The sequence below is a fragment of the Antechinus flavipes genome, chromosome 3 (genome assembly GCF_016432865.1).
Source record: "Antechinus flavipes isolate AdamAnt ecotype Samford, QLD, Australia chromosome 3, AdamAnt_v2, whole genome shotgun sequence".
NCBI lineage: Eukaryota > Metazoa > Chordata > Mammalia > Dasyuromorphia > Dasyuridae > Antechinus > Antechinus flavipes.
Genome location: NC_067400.1, coordinates 40,838,130 through 40,855,629, shown reverse-complemented (window position 1 = coordinate 40,855,629; position 17,500 = coordinate 40,838,130). Strand labels below are relative to the sequence as shown.

The window sequence follows — 17,500 nt, the reverse complement described above, 5'->3', positions numbered from 1 at the left end:
TGTAGCCCCAAATACTTACCAACTGTGTCATCCTGAGCATCTCTCTCAGACTCAGATTTCTAGGGTAAGGATCAAGTGAAATAATATCTGTAAAATACTTTGCAAACTATTATGTTTTCAATATATTTATATGTTTACATAATTTATATACAGACATATGTATCTATATATCTGCATATAAATATATCTACCAATGGAAAGGTAGATGCAGGTTTACAGCATTTATATACAAGAATCTGAAAAAGGGAGTCTTTGTACTTGATTAATGACTTCTTGGAAACATCCGATTAGCTCCCTAGAATTTCAGCCTTCTGATAAAGTCTTTGGCAACTGGTGATGCTTTTTCTTCCTCAGAGGGTACTGGATTGCATAACCCTAAAACACTTTTCTTTTAAAATAAGTGTATCTACTCATAAGTTTTTAAATTGATTTCTTTGCCTGGAGTATTTTCTTTTGAAAATAATTTCAGATGAAGAGAATTGTGGAAAAACCAGAAAATGTAATTTCAAGTACAAAATGGGATAGTGATTCCCTTAAAATAGCAACTTTTTAGAGTTAGATTTGGGGCAGCTGGATGGCAAAGTGGATGGAACACTGAACTTGGAGTCAAGAAGACTCATCTGGCCTCAGACACTTATTAGTGATGTGACGTTAGGTTAGTCACTTCACCTTATTTTGCTTCAGTTTTCTTATCTGTTAAAATGGGCTGGAGAAGGATATGGCCAACCAGTCCAGTATCTCTGCCAAGGAAACCCCCAAGGGGATCGTGAAGAGTCAGATAAAAATAAACATTAACAAAAGTACATTTGTCTTGTGATATAATTGTAGTTAAAGCTGGAAGGGATCTAAAGGGTATCTAATCCAACTCTAGGAATCAGTTGAGACCTGAGGAGGTTCATCGACATTTAAAGTCACCCTTGGTGAGGAGCAGAGGCAGGACTGAAGGCCAGTCTGCTGACCCCAGAACCAGCCCCTTTTCAGGAAATCAAGATCCAGGTCTATCTTAAAGAAAATCAAGAAAGAAAGAAAGAAAGAAAGAAAGAAAGAAAGAAAGAAAGAAAGAAAGAAAGAAAGAAAGAAAGAAAGAAAGAAAGAAAGAAAGAAAGAAAGAAAGAAAGAAAGAAAGAAAGAAAGAAAGAAAGAAAGAAAGAAAGAAAGAAAGAAAGAAAGAGAAAAGAAAGAAAGAAAGAAAAGAAAGAAAGTAAAGAAAAAGTGAGAGAGAGAGAAAGAAAGAAAGAAAGAAGCAAGGAAGGAAGGAAGGAAAGAATATATTAAACAAACAAGAATCAGAAACATTCTAACTCAGTAGCCTAGTGTTTGAAAGATAACTTTGTGGTTTTCTTTGGGGCCTTTGAGAGATTAGATCCGAAATAGCCCCGATGGATGTCCTGGAGGTGCACTGTCCTTCCTAACAAGATGCTGCTGATGTCCACCTGGAGCTGGATAACATGCACCCTGACGGATTTTCCCAGTAGTCCTGCTGTTTCACTCTAATTAAACATACTTTCTAGTATGTTTGTAATCAGCAAATCAAAAATGCAGGAGGCTCTCATTACCCTGACCCTTTCAATCAGCTGTGTGCCAGTGGAGATTGCATTTGTGGCAGAAAATGGGCTTACATCTCATCAACCTGTACAAAGTAGTGATTGGCAAAGGAATATTTGTATAATCTTACTCCAACAGTGGCTGTTGTCTGGCCAGCTTGTGGCAAAGATCAGGGGGTGATAGTAGGACCAAGAGAACAGGCTTAAAAATGCAAATTATGACAACTGAGGTACCACTACACACCTGTCAGATTGGCTAGGATGACAGGGAAAGATAATGCTGAATGTTGGAGGGGATGTGGGAAAACTGGGACACCGATACATTGTTGGTGGAGTTGTGAATGAATCCAAACATTCTGGAGAGCAATCTGGAATTATGCCCAACTATTAAACTGTGCATATCCTTTGATCCAGCAGTGTTTCTACTGGGCTTAAATCCCAAAGAGACCTTAAAGGAGGGAAAGGGACCCACATGTACCAAAATGTTTGTAGCAGCCTTTTTTGTGGTAACAAAGAACTGGAAAGTGAGGAGATACCCATCAGTTGGGGAATGGCTGAATAAATTGTGGCATATGAAAGTAATGGAATATTATTATTCTGTAAAAAAAAATGATGAACAAGTTGATTTTAGAAAGACCTGAAAAGATTTATATGAATTGATGCTAAGAGAAGCAAGCAGAACCAGGAATACATTGTACACAATAACAGTAAAACTGTTCAACAATCAACTATGAAAGACTTGGTTTTTTTCAGTGGTTCAGTGATCCAAAGCAACCCCAATAGACAGAAAATGCCATCTTCAACCAGAAAAAGAACTATGGAGACTGAATGTAAATCAACACATGCTGTATTCACTTCTTTTTTTTGTTTGTTTTTTTTCCTCTCCTGTGGTTTTTCCCTTTTGCTCTGATTTTTCTCTCCCAACATGATTCATAGAGCAATATGTATTAAAAATAAATAAACTTACTACAATTTAAGAGAGAGAACAGGCCTATATTGACATTGAATTAATGATTTTGGTTCATTAGAATTCTATTCCAACCACTTGAAAATACTTACTTGTTTATTAGGGATCTATAATTTTGTTGGTAGAATTCTCTCTGGGCAACTGTTCTTTGTCTACATCTCAAAAACATCATAAAAAAGAAAAGGAAACTACATGTGAAAAAGCAGCCCTTTTTGTGATGGCAAAATATTGGAAATTGAGGAGAGACCCATTGCTTGGGAATGGCTGAAAAAGCAGTAAGGTACGAATTTGATGGACTGCTATTGTTCAATAAGAAATGATGAATAGGCAGATTTCAGAGAGACCTGGAAAGGCTTGAACTGATACTGAGTGAAATGAGCAGAACCAGGAGATCATTGTACACAGCAACACTGTGTGATGTCAACTATGACTGACTCAGCTCTTGTCAGAAACACAGTGATCCAAGACAAATCCAAAGGACTCATCAAGGAAAATGTTTTCCATAAACAGATAAAGAATTGATGAACTCTGAATACAGATGGAAGCATTTTCCCCCATTTAATTCTATTCTTTCTTGTAGGGTTTTTCCCCCTTTTGATCTGGTTCTTCTTTCTGTGATTAATGTGGAAATGTTTTACATGATTAGCACGTGCACAAACTATATTAAAAAAAATCTTCAGAAGAGGGGAGAGGAGGGAGAGAAGGATAAAAATTTGTAATTCAAAGTCTTATAGAAATGAATATTAAAAATTTTCTTGACATGTAACTGGGGAAAAACTATTTTAAAAATTGTCTAGAGCTCTGAGGTTTAATAACATGACAGGATTTCGTTCTTTTTAAAAATTTCTTTTTAACATTTTTTATTAAAGCATTTTAATTTTCAAAACATATGCACAGGGGCAGCTAGGTGATTCAGTGAATAGAGCACCAGCCCTGAAGTCAGAAGGATTTGAGTTCAAATCTGGTCTCAGACTCTTAACACTGCCTAGGTGTGTGACCCTGGGCAAGTCATTTAACCTCAATTGCCTCAGTAAAAAACAAAACAAAAAAACATACGCACAGTTAATTTTTCAACATTGACCTTGCATAACCTTGTGTTCCAAATTTTCTCCTCCTTTCCCCAACCCCTCCCCTAGATGGCAAGCAACAGGATTTCTTTCTTTCCTCCCTCCCTCTCTTCCTTCCTTCTTTATTTGTTTCTTTCTTCCCTTTCTTCCTCCCTTCCTTCCTTCTTTCCTTCCTCCCTCTTATTATGTTTCTTTTGCAAGATGATTACCCCCAAGTGTTCCATTCAGTGATGCTCTTTGTTACCTTGCAGTGCACACTCTCCACTATCACTTTTATTTGCTATTATCATCCTCATTTTACAGATGGGGAAACTGAGGATGAAAAATTAAGTAATATATATTGGATTACTTGCCATCTAGGGCAGGGATGGGGGGATGGAGGGGAAAATTGGAACATAAGTTTTTCAATGGTTAATGTTGAAAAATTATCCTTATATATGTTTTTAAAATAAAAAACTTCAATTAAAAAAAAGAAAAGTTAAGCAACACTTGTCAAGGACCACAATGTCTGAGGCAGAATTGGACATTATATCTTCTTGGTTTCAATGCCAGCATTCTATCCATTATGGCACCTCACTGCCCACCATGTTTGTAAGATGAGGGGGTTGGACTCCATGGCCTCCAAGGTCTTTTCCAGATCTAACTCTATGACAGTTATGTTTGCAGTTTAAACTCCTTTCCCTTTTATTTCTGTTTGTGGCTCTTACTGCAGGTGAAGGAGTTCAATGTGCCCTCTTTTCTAAAGTTCCCAGCAAACGAGCATGTTACTACAGCAACAAACTACAAAGCTGAAGCACACTTGAGTAGCGTCTAGTGTTTGATCAAGAATGACTTACAAGAAAGTTAATCCGGCACTTTTGCCATGTGTGTGGGAGTTATTATGCCACCTGGTAATTAGGTACATAAGTATTCCTGGAAGCTGATGGTGGAGCAGATCAGCCCTTCCCTCTGGCAGACAAAGATCCTTGGAGGGAGCTCCCCCAACTCTCCACTGTGTTCTGCCCTAAACTGGACCTTAGAGGAGGGCTTTGTGGGCCCAGGGGAATGCCAAAACTGGGCCTCTTTCCCAGTACTATTTTCCAATCCTTCATTGTAACATTAAAGACTTTATCACGAGATAGATATCAATGTGCCATGGAGAAAGAACTTTTGTTTTTCTTTTTGTTGAAGTTTTTTTAAATTTTCTTCCTTTTTTTTTTTGAAGTTTTTTTAATTTTCAAAACATATGCAAGGATAACTTTTACAATATTGATCCTTGAAAGACCGTATGTTCCAATTTTCCCCCTCCTTCTCCCATCCCCTCCCCCGGATGGCATGTAATCCAATATATGTTAAACATGGTAAAAATATATCTTAAATTCAATATAAGTGTACATACACTTATACAATTATCTTGCAGCACAAGAATCAGATCAAAAAGGAAAAATAATGAGAAAGAAAATAAAATTCAAGTAAATCACAACAAAAAGAGTAAAAATGCTATGTTGTAATCCACCCTCAGTTTGCATAGTCCTGAGAGAGAATTTTTCATTTAAATTATGGCCCCCTGAGTCTTCTCTTCTCCCTACTTCCTCTTACCCATTCTGATATTAAATAACATAATATCTGTAAAGTACTTAGCACAGTGTCTGGCACATAGTGGATACTTCATAAACATGTATTCCCTTTCATTTCCTTTTCTTTGTATGACCTGAATTCAAGGTCCTCCATCCTCGGGGTTGCCTCCTCTGGTTGTCCTCCTCCTTTGGTTTCTCAACATCCTTCTTAAAATGTGGCACTAAAACCTGAATGCAATCTTTCCAGGATGGAGAGATAGCCAGGGCAAGGCTTCCGACCATGTCACCCCATTGACTCTGCAGGAAACCAAAACTGTTTGATGGGAACTGTTGTCCAGCCATGTGTCCGCCACTCTTACCCAGCACCGTTGTATCCTGGTGAAATTGAGTATTCGAACCCAGTTGTAGAACTTGACATCCATCCCAATTCAGTTCCATCTAATTCAATTCAACTGATAGTTCTTCTATCCATCATCCCATACTAGCCATAGCTCAGTTTTGTATCTACAATGGTCTATGGCATCATTCTAGTCTTTGATAAACATATGAAACCTCCCAGATACTGATAGACTCTGGACAGCTCTCCTGACCCCTCTCTGGCAGACTCTGGACAGCTCTCCTGACCCCTCTCTGGCAGACTCTGGACAGCTCTCTTGATCTCTCTCTGGCAGACTCTGGACAGCTCTCCTGATCTCTCTCTTGTAGACTCTGGACAGCTCTCCTGACCCCTCTCTGATAGACCCTGGACAGCTCTCCTGACCCGCTCTCCCCAGCACTCCCCTTTGACTCTGACCTAGGAAAGCTCTTCTAATATGCTCATAGAATCTAGCCCACATCTCTCCACTTTGTCCCCATCTTTCAGTTGGCATTTGTGCATGAATGGGGAAAATGAGTTTTTAATAGCTCTGAATTTGGTTTGTGAACAAAGCAGTGGAACGTAGAAAATATATTAATAATCAATTATTTCTTGTATATGTAAAATGACTGTCTCACATCATAAAGAAAATCTGTAGCCCATTTATAACCACTGGATCTTTGAGATTTATGCATATTGTCCCAGTTTTCCCTTGTGTCCAAAAGTATGCATTAAGACAATAGAACAGAACAAAGCTAAATCCTTCATTTTTATTAATATCCAGAGATATGAGGTAGGAGAAAAAAAATCAGCAGTACAGTGTTTCTGTGGATTCTGAAGCATCTTGGTCTTTTCTCTGTTTTAGCCACATCATGCATGAGCTGATTGAGACAGAACGAGTTTATGTTGAGGAACTTCAAAGTATAATTGAGGTAAGCTGACTGTTTTTCTGGAATACTTTGATCCTGCTGAACTTCTGTTGCACAACAAGAATCCATTATGTTCATGCATAAAGAACCAGCTTTGGATTCAGGAAAGCTTGGATTCAAATCCCACTTCTGACATTTACTACCTATTTGAACATCAGCAAGAGATTCATCGCTCAGGGCCCTAAGTGACCAACTCTCCAAGAGTAGAGAGGCTCCTATTCTCTACTTGCAGAGGGAGTTTTCATACCCCTATTCTATAAATCTATAAAAGATTTCCCATTCTAAAGAAATTGTAGATCCACTAAAAACACATTTTCTTCAATCTTAATAGTTTCCATCAAGATTTTAATAAAAATAAACCTTTCTGCTTTTATAAGATCATATATTTTCTACCATTCAGGGTGGAGTTGTAGAGAAACACATATAATCATTTACTGTTGGTAGAATTGCAAAGATATAAAATCTAGACAGCAATCTGGCAGTACTCAGTAAATGTTATTAAAATAATCATACCTTTTTACTCATGATTTCATTGTTAAGCATATAATGTTCCCAAAAATGATTATCAAAAAAATTTTTTTAATCAAATCAAAGATTTTCATAGCATTGTGTGGCTGTGTTTGTATAGAACATTCTACATATATGAAAATAAAATGAAAAATAACCTAAATGTCCAAAAATAAGATAATGATTAAACAAATTATGTTATACACATTTTTTAATATTATAAGGCAATTAAGGGAGTTAAATATGAGGAATACAAAGAAGAAAAGTTCATGAGAACGAATAAACAAAAAAATCTCATGGAGATTTAGAGGGAGAAACTTGGGGGGGGAACATTCTGATATCTTATACATTGAAATTAATTAATTTAAATATAAAGTCATTAAGCAAACATAGTTTTTTTTTTAATTTTTATTTAATAATTACTTTATATTGACAGAATCCATGTCAGGGTAATTTTTTTACAACATTATCCCTTGCACTCATTTCTGTTCCGATTTTTCCCTTCCCTCCCTCCACTCCCTCCCCTAGATGGCAAGCAGTCCTATATATGTTGGATATGTTTAAGCAAACATAGTTGTTTGCCTTGATGTCGAACATCAAGTGGTTAACAAGATATTCAGTTTAAATTGCTTTGAGGGCTGGCATTTCATCTGATATAGCAAAATCAAGCCTGAGGTGAAACTTTTTGCAAATGATGCCTTAGGAAAACCTTAGATTTTTTTTTTGTACTTCCATGCTGATAAAAACTAGGGAAATTTACCTTTTTTGTATGTGATTAGAAAGCCTGTTTCTCTTCTTAAGTACCACTTCATAAAAATACAACCCCTGCAAAGTATTTTGATCACTGTATTACAAAGAATGGGCACATACGCTGGAGGAAATTTTGAATTTTGTAAAATAAAGATTATGTCAGAGAGATGGTTTCCCTCTCATTTTGTTATCTAGGAAACTGAATGGCAGGTAAAGAGGATGGGACAGGGTGTTAAGTGTTAAGTGACTTACCCAAGATTATGCAGGTTATCAAGTCATAGACTGAGAGCTTAGAGATTAATGGTATTAAAGACAAATAGAAAGTGATCCCTGCGGGCTGCATAGAGACTCAATTTATTTATTTTGTTAAACATTTTCCTATTACATTGTAATCTCTCAATGAGAGTCTGGAAGCTGTGGATTGGGTATCTCTCTTCCCTATCCAAGTTCTTTTATAGATGAGAAAACTAAGGTCCAGTTACTCGCCCAAGATCATACGGGTGATCAGCAGAGTGAGGATTTGAACCCTTGTCCTCTGACTCCGAATCCAGTGTCTTTTCCATCTACCAAGAATGAGAGTTTGTTTTTCCAGACCTAACTTGTTGAGACTAGGGAGCCAGCAAAGTGGTGCTTTAGCATTAGGAGAAGAACCAGCCTTCAGTTGCATTTTGCAAATCCTCTGGTGCATCTCTGGAAGCACAAAGGCTGCCTCCTTCCACCCTCAGAAAAGGTCTGGGGCCTGCAGAGGCAATTTAGCAGGAGAGTGGAGAGCAGCTTAGACGGAAGCCAGGAAATGGGGGATGGAGTGCCCATTTGTCAGCTTGTTGATGTTGGGGGGTCCTAGGTGGGGGCTGGGGGGAAAGGGAGCAGCATCCGAATTCTGAAAGTAGAAGAGGACCAAGAGCCCATCTAGTGCAATTGCCTCATTTTACCTCTGATTTTTCTGATTGTAAAGCCAGTTCCTTCTCCGCAGAGTGGTTGAGAGGGGAAGGGCTGAATCAGGAGCATCTTCCTCCCCATGTTCCTATCTGTGATTCTTCCCATCTGTCCACCCCATTGCAGGGTTATGCAGCAGAAATGGACAATCCAGACTTAAATCACCTGATCCCAGTTGCTCTTCAGAACAAAAAGGAAATTCTCTTTGGAAATCTCCCTGAAATCCATGAGTTCCACAACAGGTGTGTATCTCCCAGAGGGGCCCTGCTCGGGGAAGGTTCTTGTTCCCTCCTCACCTTCCAGCCTTAGCATCCCTCATTCCCTTCACAACTCAGCCCCAATACCGTCCACTCTACAAAAGACTATGCTCAACAACCAAGCAGTTAGGGTCTTCAAGGAGCTTCTGTGGGGATGGGGAGGATTGAAAGGTCTGGACTGTGAACCGAGAAGAGTATTCACAAGTGGGAAGAAGATGGAGCAATGACATCTCAGGAGGCCAGGGAAGACTTCCCGAGAAGCTGGGAGAGGGACTTCCGAGCCATTTTTCTCTCCAATGGGGAAAATGAGTGTATGTGAGAAGCTCACTCCAGTGCAGAATGGGCAGAAAACAATGGACTTTCTTTAACTGAAATGCTTTAAGTGATGAAGGAAAAATCAGTGTTGATTTGCTTATTCTTTTCGTAAGTATGCTATCCAGGAGTCCTCAAACTTTGGCCTGGGCCAGATGGGGCAGCTGAGGACGATTATCCCCCTCACCCAGGGCTATGAAGTTTCTTTATTTAAAGGCTCACAAAACAAAGGCCCTCCAACAGTCTGAGGGACAGTGAACTTGCCCCTATTTAAAAAGTTTGAGGACCCCTTTATATAAGCTTTCTTTCTAGTAAAGCTTTCTTATACGTTTTACTAAAGCTTATAAGATTTCTTCAGTGTGCAGAATGCAGCTCCCCTTCATGATATGAGATAGACTAATATAGTTAAAGCTCATTAGGGCTATGGACTATTCCTGTGATTTCATGGATGTGGGGAAATCCCTCTGTCCCTCTATCAAAGCAAGCGGGCATCTTCTGGCCTTACATTGATCCCCGCACAATTCAGGGATTTGTCCCAGGTCACCCAGCCAGATGTATCCAGGAAGGGATTTGCACTCAGTTCTTCTCCACCCTGGGGTCAGTGTTCCGGTGCTCCTCCACATTGTCTCACAAGTAGACATCTATACCTATGTTAGGTAAAGGCAAACGCAGGTTGCTTGATTTGGGTGAACAGAATAGTCCCCCAAGGTTCCAAAGAAGGAAGGTGGAGGTAGAGTTTCCATCATTTCCATGTCCGTGTCACGGATGAGCAGGGACTTTCTGTATAATACCCCAACTCGGTAGAAATGGCAGCCCCAGTAATTTCGTGGGCCTCCCAGTCCCTGATTACCCTGGTCAGAGGAATTCTTGCTTAACCTCCCCGGATTAAGGAGGAAGCAGTGTAATGCTCAGGCTGCAGCTTGTAGCCTGTAATTAAATCACTGCCCAAGCCAGACTGGTTCCATCCCTAGTCTTAAACGTTGCCTGGCTCGTTGCACAGCTTGAGAATTTTCCTGGTGGGGTTAGGAGTTGAATAAAACAAAAATGGCTTTTTTCCCTCTTCACTTAATTCAATTGAGAATTTAAAACAGACTTTTCATCAATGTAGCCTGGGAATGGAGGCAATTAAGGCAAGTTCTTGTGCTTTTATTTTAGGAAAGGGCATTCAAACTCAGGCAAAAGGGAGTCTTATTTTTTATGGCATTTTATCCAGTATTAGAGTCAGTGAGAACAATTAATTGGCGTCTGGGCTGACCATATTGGGCTGTATGTCCCTGAAAGCTTTTGAACTAGGGTTGTTGGATTTACATCTGGAAGAAACCTCAAAGATCAACGGGCTCAGCCCTCTCCTTCTACAGATGAGGAAGCTGGCCCTCGGGGAGGAAACATCTGGTCAGGGCGCTTTCCCTGGCCCCACACCCCCTCCAACCAGCAATGAAGAAAATACTCCCTTCTCATGGCTTACCATGCAGAGAGGCTAGATCTCCAAGGGATCTAAGGGGGGTCCAAGATGGAAATTCATGAATTCATAGAGAATAACATTTCTTAAGCACTTACTGGGAGCCGGCAGAGCTGAGACACAAACGCAAGAGACCATGTTAGAAGGCGAGACCCCCAGTAATGATCAAAGCTGACATACAAGAGGCTTGGGAAATCCTATATACACATGAGCTTAGTTCTTGCAACAACCCCTTGGAGGAAGGGGTTGTCACTGATGTTTTCACAGAAGAAGAAATTGGTTTTCAGGGACTAGTGATCGCCGAAGGTCACACAGCTAGGGAGTGAGCGAGGTAGGATTGGAGGTCAGCCTTTCCTCTGCTCCCATTTTGCACTCAAATCCAATAAGTGCTTACTTGGTGCTAATGAGCACTGGAAATACAAAGAAAGACAAACTTGCCCCTCAAGGGTGGACATAGAAATAGAGAGACAAGTCAACTTAGACATTGTTAAATAAATATGGCTAAATGGATTTAATAGGTGATTGATGTATAGGTATATATAGATAGATACGTAGCTACACAGATGAATAGATAAGCAGATAAATGGCCTTGGACATTGATTAATATCTAATAAATAATAAATGTCTACATCTATAGGTAGATATGGAACTAGATAGATAGACCAGTAGACTTAAATAAATATTAATAGATTGGATGGATGGATGAATGGATGGATGGATGATTGTTAGATCTACATGGAGATACACAGAGCCAGATAGAAATGGGTACAGAAATAGGTAACATATTGATTAAGCTCTTTCCACTGATAGAGTGTTCCCAGTACAGAGGGAGAGATGGGAAGACAACCCAAATCCCCTCCCCTGCTGTCACTAATAAATGCTCTTGGTTGAGGGGAACACGTGGTTGAGTGATCCTAGGCCACCGGCCTCAGTGTTTTCCCACTCTCAGAACCTGAGCCTAGGAGAGGCAGAGGGGCTTGGAGAGCATCCAGCCCTCCCCCTCATTTGGCAGAGCCCCATAGGGGAATTCCTTCCCCAAATAGAAAGGGACAGAGAGGGACGCAGCCCAGCTCTTCCAAATGCCCTTTCCCTCCTCGTTCTCACACTGAGAGTGTCCAGGCTGTTTACCCCTAGGCCTTGGAGCTGGCGGGGCAGCCTTGGGCCTAGGCTGCTGCTAATAACAAGGAGACTGCAGAGTGAGGAGAACAGCATGGTGTATTTTTGTTTCCCTTCCTTCCCTCCAGCCCCCATTCAAACTTTGATCATTGTTCTTAAGCCAGTATATTAAAAAAAAAAAACAAAAAAAAAAAACCAAACCATCTACATTTTTCTCCTTAGGATTTTTCTTAAAGAACTGGAAAACTGCGTCGAAAATCCTGAATTCCTTGGCCGGTGTTTTCTAAAAAGGGTAAGTTCGCCTTTCCTGGATTCAGCCCATTTCATACATGCTCGGGATCAGCGGTGAGTCCGAGGCACTGGTCTCAAGCCTTTTATTCCTTAATCCTTTGCCTGGTGACCCACTGATCTGCAAGCATTTGCTAAGTGCCTGATACACAGCCCCTCGGGACGCTGGGGTTTTGTGGTTGCTGAGGAGTTGTTCCATGGCATCTGACCTGATACAGGAGCAGTTTGCCATTTCCTTCTCTAATTCAATTAACAGATAAAGAAACCGGGGCAGAGTTAAGTGACTTATCCAGGGTCACACGGTTAGTCCGTGTCTAAGGCTGCATTTGAACTCATGGAGACACAAAGACAAAAAGGAAACAGTTCTTGCCCTCCAGGTTCTTATAGTCTATTGGGAAGATGATGGGTCCATCTATGAATATATACAAAAAGAATATAGATCGATCGATCAACAAGCATTTATTAGACATACATCATATACTGTGTATAGAGATAGAAACAAAAATGGAACAGGGCCTGCCCTCAGGGAGCCTACATTCTATAAAACTCTCATAAATAATTGTAAGAGAGGGAGAATTTGGTCCTCCACGCCCAGCTCTTTTGCTATCATAAAGATCATGTAGTGTTAATTTTTTAAATTAAAGTTTTTAATATCTTGTGATATCTTATGAGAGGTTAACACTTTTCTCTGATGCAATTAGGAAAAGCAGAACGTGCTGGAGCAACAATGAAAAATAACCAATCGGCCGCCACCCTTCTGTCTCCCCCAAAACATTTCTTCTCCCTTCCCCCCACCTCCCAACCCCAATCACCCTGAACTAAAAAAAAAAAACAGTTCAATAATTGGTGTCAGTCCAGCTCAGAGTGAGCTGGGAGAGGTGAGGGGAGATCAAATCCCCCCTCCTTTATATGGAAAATAAACCCAAAATAAATGCAGGGTAACTTGTTAGTGTAAATAGGAATGATGGGATTGGCGGTTGGGAATCCACAGATCTGACCAGCATCCTTTAGATTCTTACCTCAGCCCGGGACGTGATGTTCCTGAAAAGTATTTGCCTTCCTGTTGATATTTTACTTAGACTAATAATAGGATGAATTAATGTGGCCTTCCACCTGCTGTCCGGTGGGAGGAGGTCACCAAGCTTGGTACTGGGGGTGGGGAAGGAGTTGAAGTCAGAGACTGTGAATATTCCGGAGGCAAGGGAGTCGAAATGAGGCTCCTCACGTTGGTTTAAAAGTCCTGGTGAATGGGATAGCCTACATTATCATCTTTGGGGATTAAAAATAGCACCAGCTTGAAAATGGCAGCCGGCCCTTTGCTGAGAAGATGTCAGTTTTTGCTTAGACAGAGTAGAGTGACACGTTTTGTGGATTTAAGAATTTCTTGCTTTTGTTTTTTTTTATATACAAATACTCCTTCAGCCATGAGCGCCTGACCTTTGTGGCTTCCATCTATACTTATGCCCTTTTCACCAGCCTCAAGGCCTTTCTGCATAGTAACCCTGCATCCATCCATCTCCATCCTGGACAAAGTTCAGTCCATTCTGGGCCAGAATGCACCTGGTAGCCAATAAGAAAAGAGTATGACCTAATTTCAGTTCAGTCATCTTCATCCCTGACCCTAGCTCAGCACCTTCTTGCTTTCCCCCAGGGGGATCTTGTACACACATGTGGACATACATGTGCCTTTGCCAGTTACTTTCTCATTCTTTTCCAGATTTCTTCTTTCAGCCCATTTCTTGGGAATCACAGAATTTGAGCAGCCCTGAAAAAAATGACAAATGGTCATTCTGCAGAAAAACCTCTAGTGACCTGTTTCCTCTCAGCATCAGCCATTCTAGCTCTAGACTTCAGTCTAAATTCGTCTCTTAGTAATTTCCATCCATTGTTTCTGGTCCTGCCCTCTGGGACCAAACAGAATATGTCTCTTCTATCTTTCCTCAAGAGAACCCCTCAATCCAGAACACAATAACTGAGGAGTGCCCTCTCCACTTCTTCTCTGAGACTTGGGCTGAGCATCCTTCCCACCCCTCACCTGGCAGAGATTCCAGGTTTTGTGCCCCATCTTTCTTATCTGTCTTCCTTTGGATGTTCTCCAACAATGTTCTTCCAAAATTGTAGTGCCCAGAATGGAACTAGTAGCTCTTTCTGCTAACTTCTTCCAGGAAGTGTTGAGGTAGCAATGAGTTAGCCTATGGGTTCTGGAAAACAATTTGGAATTATCCCAGAAAAGTCATCAAACCTTTGATTCAGTGATCCTGTTGCAGAGTAAATGCTCCAGGGAAGTGAAAAAAAGAAGAAGAACAAGAAGAACAAGCACAAGAACAAGAACAACACAAGAAGAACAACAACAAGAACAGCAACAAGAACAAGAACAAGAAGAACAAGAACAAGAAGAAAAAAAGAACAAGAACGAGAAGAACAATAAGAAGAACAACAAGAACAAGAACAACAAGAAGAAATATAACTTTACTTTTTCTCTCTTTCTCTCCCTCTTTGTCTCTGTCTTTCTCTCTGTCTCTCATCTTTCGGTCAGTCACTTGTGAGGAAGATAAGAGAGCCAGGTTAGTTGAGCTAAAGATTGTCTGTAAGGGGAAAAATTATGTGAGGCAAGTATGTACACTCTTGATGGATCACAGAGAGTTCATGGAAGGAAGTAAAGAAAATTGGAAAAATAGGGACAATGTGGTTGTGAAGGACTTTGGGGGTTTTCTTGTTGTTGTTATTGTTCTGGCCAGGATTTTTTTCTTTTTTAAAAATAGTATCTTATTTTTCCCCCACAATTACAAATCAGGAAAATTTTAACATTTATTTTGACAAAATTTTGAGTTCCAAATTTTTCTTTCCTGCTTTTCCCCTTCTTCCAAAAAATGGTAAGCAGTTTGATCTAATTTATACATGTACTATCAGGCAAAAAAAATTTCCATAAAGTCACAGTTGTGAAAGAAGAAACAGATCAAACAGAAAAAGAAACACAAAAAAATAGACTAAATGGGGAGGGGGGATGCTTCAATCTGCATTCAGAGCTCATCTGTTATTTTCTTGATGTAGGCATTGTTTTCCTTTGTGACTCTTTTGCACTTGTCTGGGATCATTGGTCGCTAAGAAGAGCTGAGTCAGTCTTATTGATCATTGTACACCGCTGCTGGTTCTGTGTACAAGGTTCTCCTGGTTCTGCTCACTTCACTTTGCAGCAGTTCCCATAAGTCTTTCCAGGTTTTTCTGAAATCTGCCTGTTCATAATTTCTTATTGCATAATGTTTCATTGCATTCCCGTATCCTAGCTTGCTCAGTCATTCCCCTATTGACTGACCTCCCCTCGGTTTCCAACATCTTGCCATCCCCAAAAAGCTGCTATAAATAGTTTAGTCCGAGTTGGCCATTTTTGGTCTCTCTGGGTCAAAGATATCCCCATTTGGTTGCCTTTGGGACATAGTTCCAAACCACTCTCCAGAATGGTTGGTGCAGGTGAGAAGGACTTTAAATGACCAACGGGGGACTTTGTGCTTGATCTTGGAAGTGAGAGGAAGCTTGACCAGGGCTAGTCAAGTTCCTGGAAGCAAGGAGTCCAATTAAAGGATTGTTATAATAATTCAGGCTGCAAGTGATCATGGGAGAGATGGAAAGTGAATCCAGGAGGCAAATGGAGGAGGCTGAAGGGATGGAGGGGCTCTGGACAGGAGCAGAGAAGTGGGGAAGAGGGCTGGCTTAAGAAGGGTCCAGGTCCAAGAGGAGGGAGACCAACCCTGCCCCAGCCCTGAGAGTCAGAGGTTCTATGGGGGCAAGTTCACTGACAGGCAAGTGACCTCAAGGTGACAGGCCCTGTTACCCGTCCAAGAGGCTGGGCACTGTGGAGCCAGAAGGCAGCAGCTGTTGCCACGAGGGTACCAGGCTCTCCTTCTCTGAGGGGCGATCCCAGCTGATGAAGGCTGCCTTAGCCCAGGCCCCGGCTGTGTGCCCGCCACTCCTCGGTGTTAGCTGGGAGCTGACTGGCATCCTGGAGCCTGCAGGCCGGAGGGAGGAGCGGGCACTCCCTCCCAGCCCCATGAGCAATTTCTTAGAGGCACAAGACTGAGTCATACCTAAAAGGAACACACCCGGCCTAGGAGTAGGGAGCTCCCGAGCGGATCCAGAAAGGAGCAGGAGCACTGGAGCAACCGGCAAACGGAGAAAGAAAGATTCCAGGCCGAGAAGGGCCGTTTTTTCCGAGGATGGAGTTAATGTCCACATACCTGACCCAGCTCTGAGGGGCTCCTCCCCCCCAGGGGGCTCTTCCCACAGATACCTTTCTCTGAGTCTGACCACTAGCAGACCTGCTCTAACACACCCCGCTCAAGTCCTTATCTGAACACTTTCTGGAGCCTGAATTTTTGTTTTAACTAAAACAAAAGACCAGGGGTTATCTAGGGAGAAAAACAAACCGAAATGGGAGCAGAAAGGCAAACTCCTGCTTAAATGTTGCCGATTATCCCAACTGGGAACTACAGCCACGGCTGTTATTTTCCTGAAACGGGTAGATCCACATAAACTCCAGGAGCATCTGAGGAGGACAGACCTGCAGAGCCTTATAATGCCCTCGTTAAAAACAAACAAAACCCCCAAACCTAATGACAATGCTGTCCCTGATAGCCTCTTCGGAGATAAAGGGGGAAGGAAGAAGGGATTGTGATAAGAAAGGAGCTCTGGGAATGATCCGTAAACGTGTGCAATAGAACTTTTAGAAAAGCAGAGATAACAAAGCAGACTCTGTTAGTGGATGGAGAATTGTGTATATATGTGTATATTATGTGTATCTATATGTATATACAATACTACATACACACACATACATATATGTATATTTTATGTGTATATATTTATACACAATACTACATACAGACACATACATATATGCAATATATACACACACATATATGAACATACCCATACGTGCATGTACATGCATATATATGAATCACTCTCTGCTACTGCTTCCCTTACAAAACCATACAGATGGGTAATGGAAAGGGGAAGGGCTGGCGGGTAAAAGGAAGGATGAAAAGCTTGAGAGCCGTTTGGGAAGGCGTTGGGTGTGGGCTTGTTCATTCTGTCCAGTCTGACAGAGCGAGGCCGCCCTCCCTCCCTTGGGACGGCAGCCAGGACCGGCCTCCCTGAGATGCTGAGGGTGCTGAGTGAGTGACCCAGGAGCGGTCCTGAAGGAGTGGCCGCCCGGCCAGCAGTTCCAGCTCCCTCCTTCTGCCTCCAGGGAGAGCCTGAGAGGAAAGACTGGTCCTGCAGTGAGAAGGGCGGTGCCGGAAGCCCTGGCTCTGGCTGTCTGGGGGGCGCCTCTGGGTGACCCCCTCCTCTCCAAGGGCATCCTTCCCTTTTGGGGGAGCTCCGCGGCCTGCCCCCAGTGGTCCCTATTGTTCTGCCCCCATTCTTTGGGGAATGGCCCAAGTGGCCTCTGGGTGCGCTCTT

At 41.6% G+C, this 17,500-nt stretch overlaps 1 protein-coding gene across 9 annotated transcripts in view; it reads left to right on the top strand.

The window, feature by feature from the left end:
* MCF2L2 (MCF.2 cell line derived transforming sequence-like 2) overlaps window positions 1-17,500 on the top strand; it is a 333,832-nt gene that overhangs the window by 259,665 nt on the left and 56,667 nt on the right. For all 9 annotated transcript variants that reach the window (XM_051983258.1, XM_051983256.1, XM_051983259.1 and 6 more), the window contains 3 exons: window positions 6,355-6,421; window positions 8,738-8,853; window positions 11,978-12,047. In XM_051983258.1, the coding sequence (XP_051839218.1) occupies window positions 6,355-6,421; window positions 8,738-8,853; window positions 11,978-12,047 (253 nt within the window). The remainder of the gene's footprint in view (window positions 1-6,354; window positions 6,422-8,737; window positions 8,854-11,977; window positions 12,048-17,500) is intronic.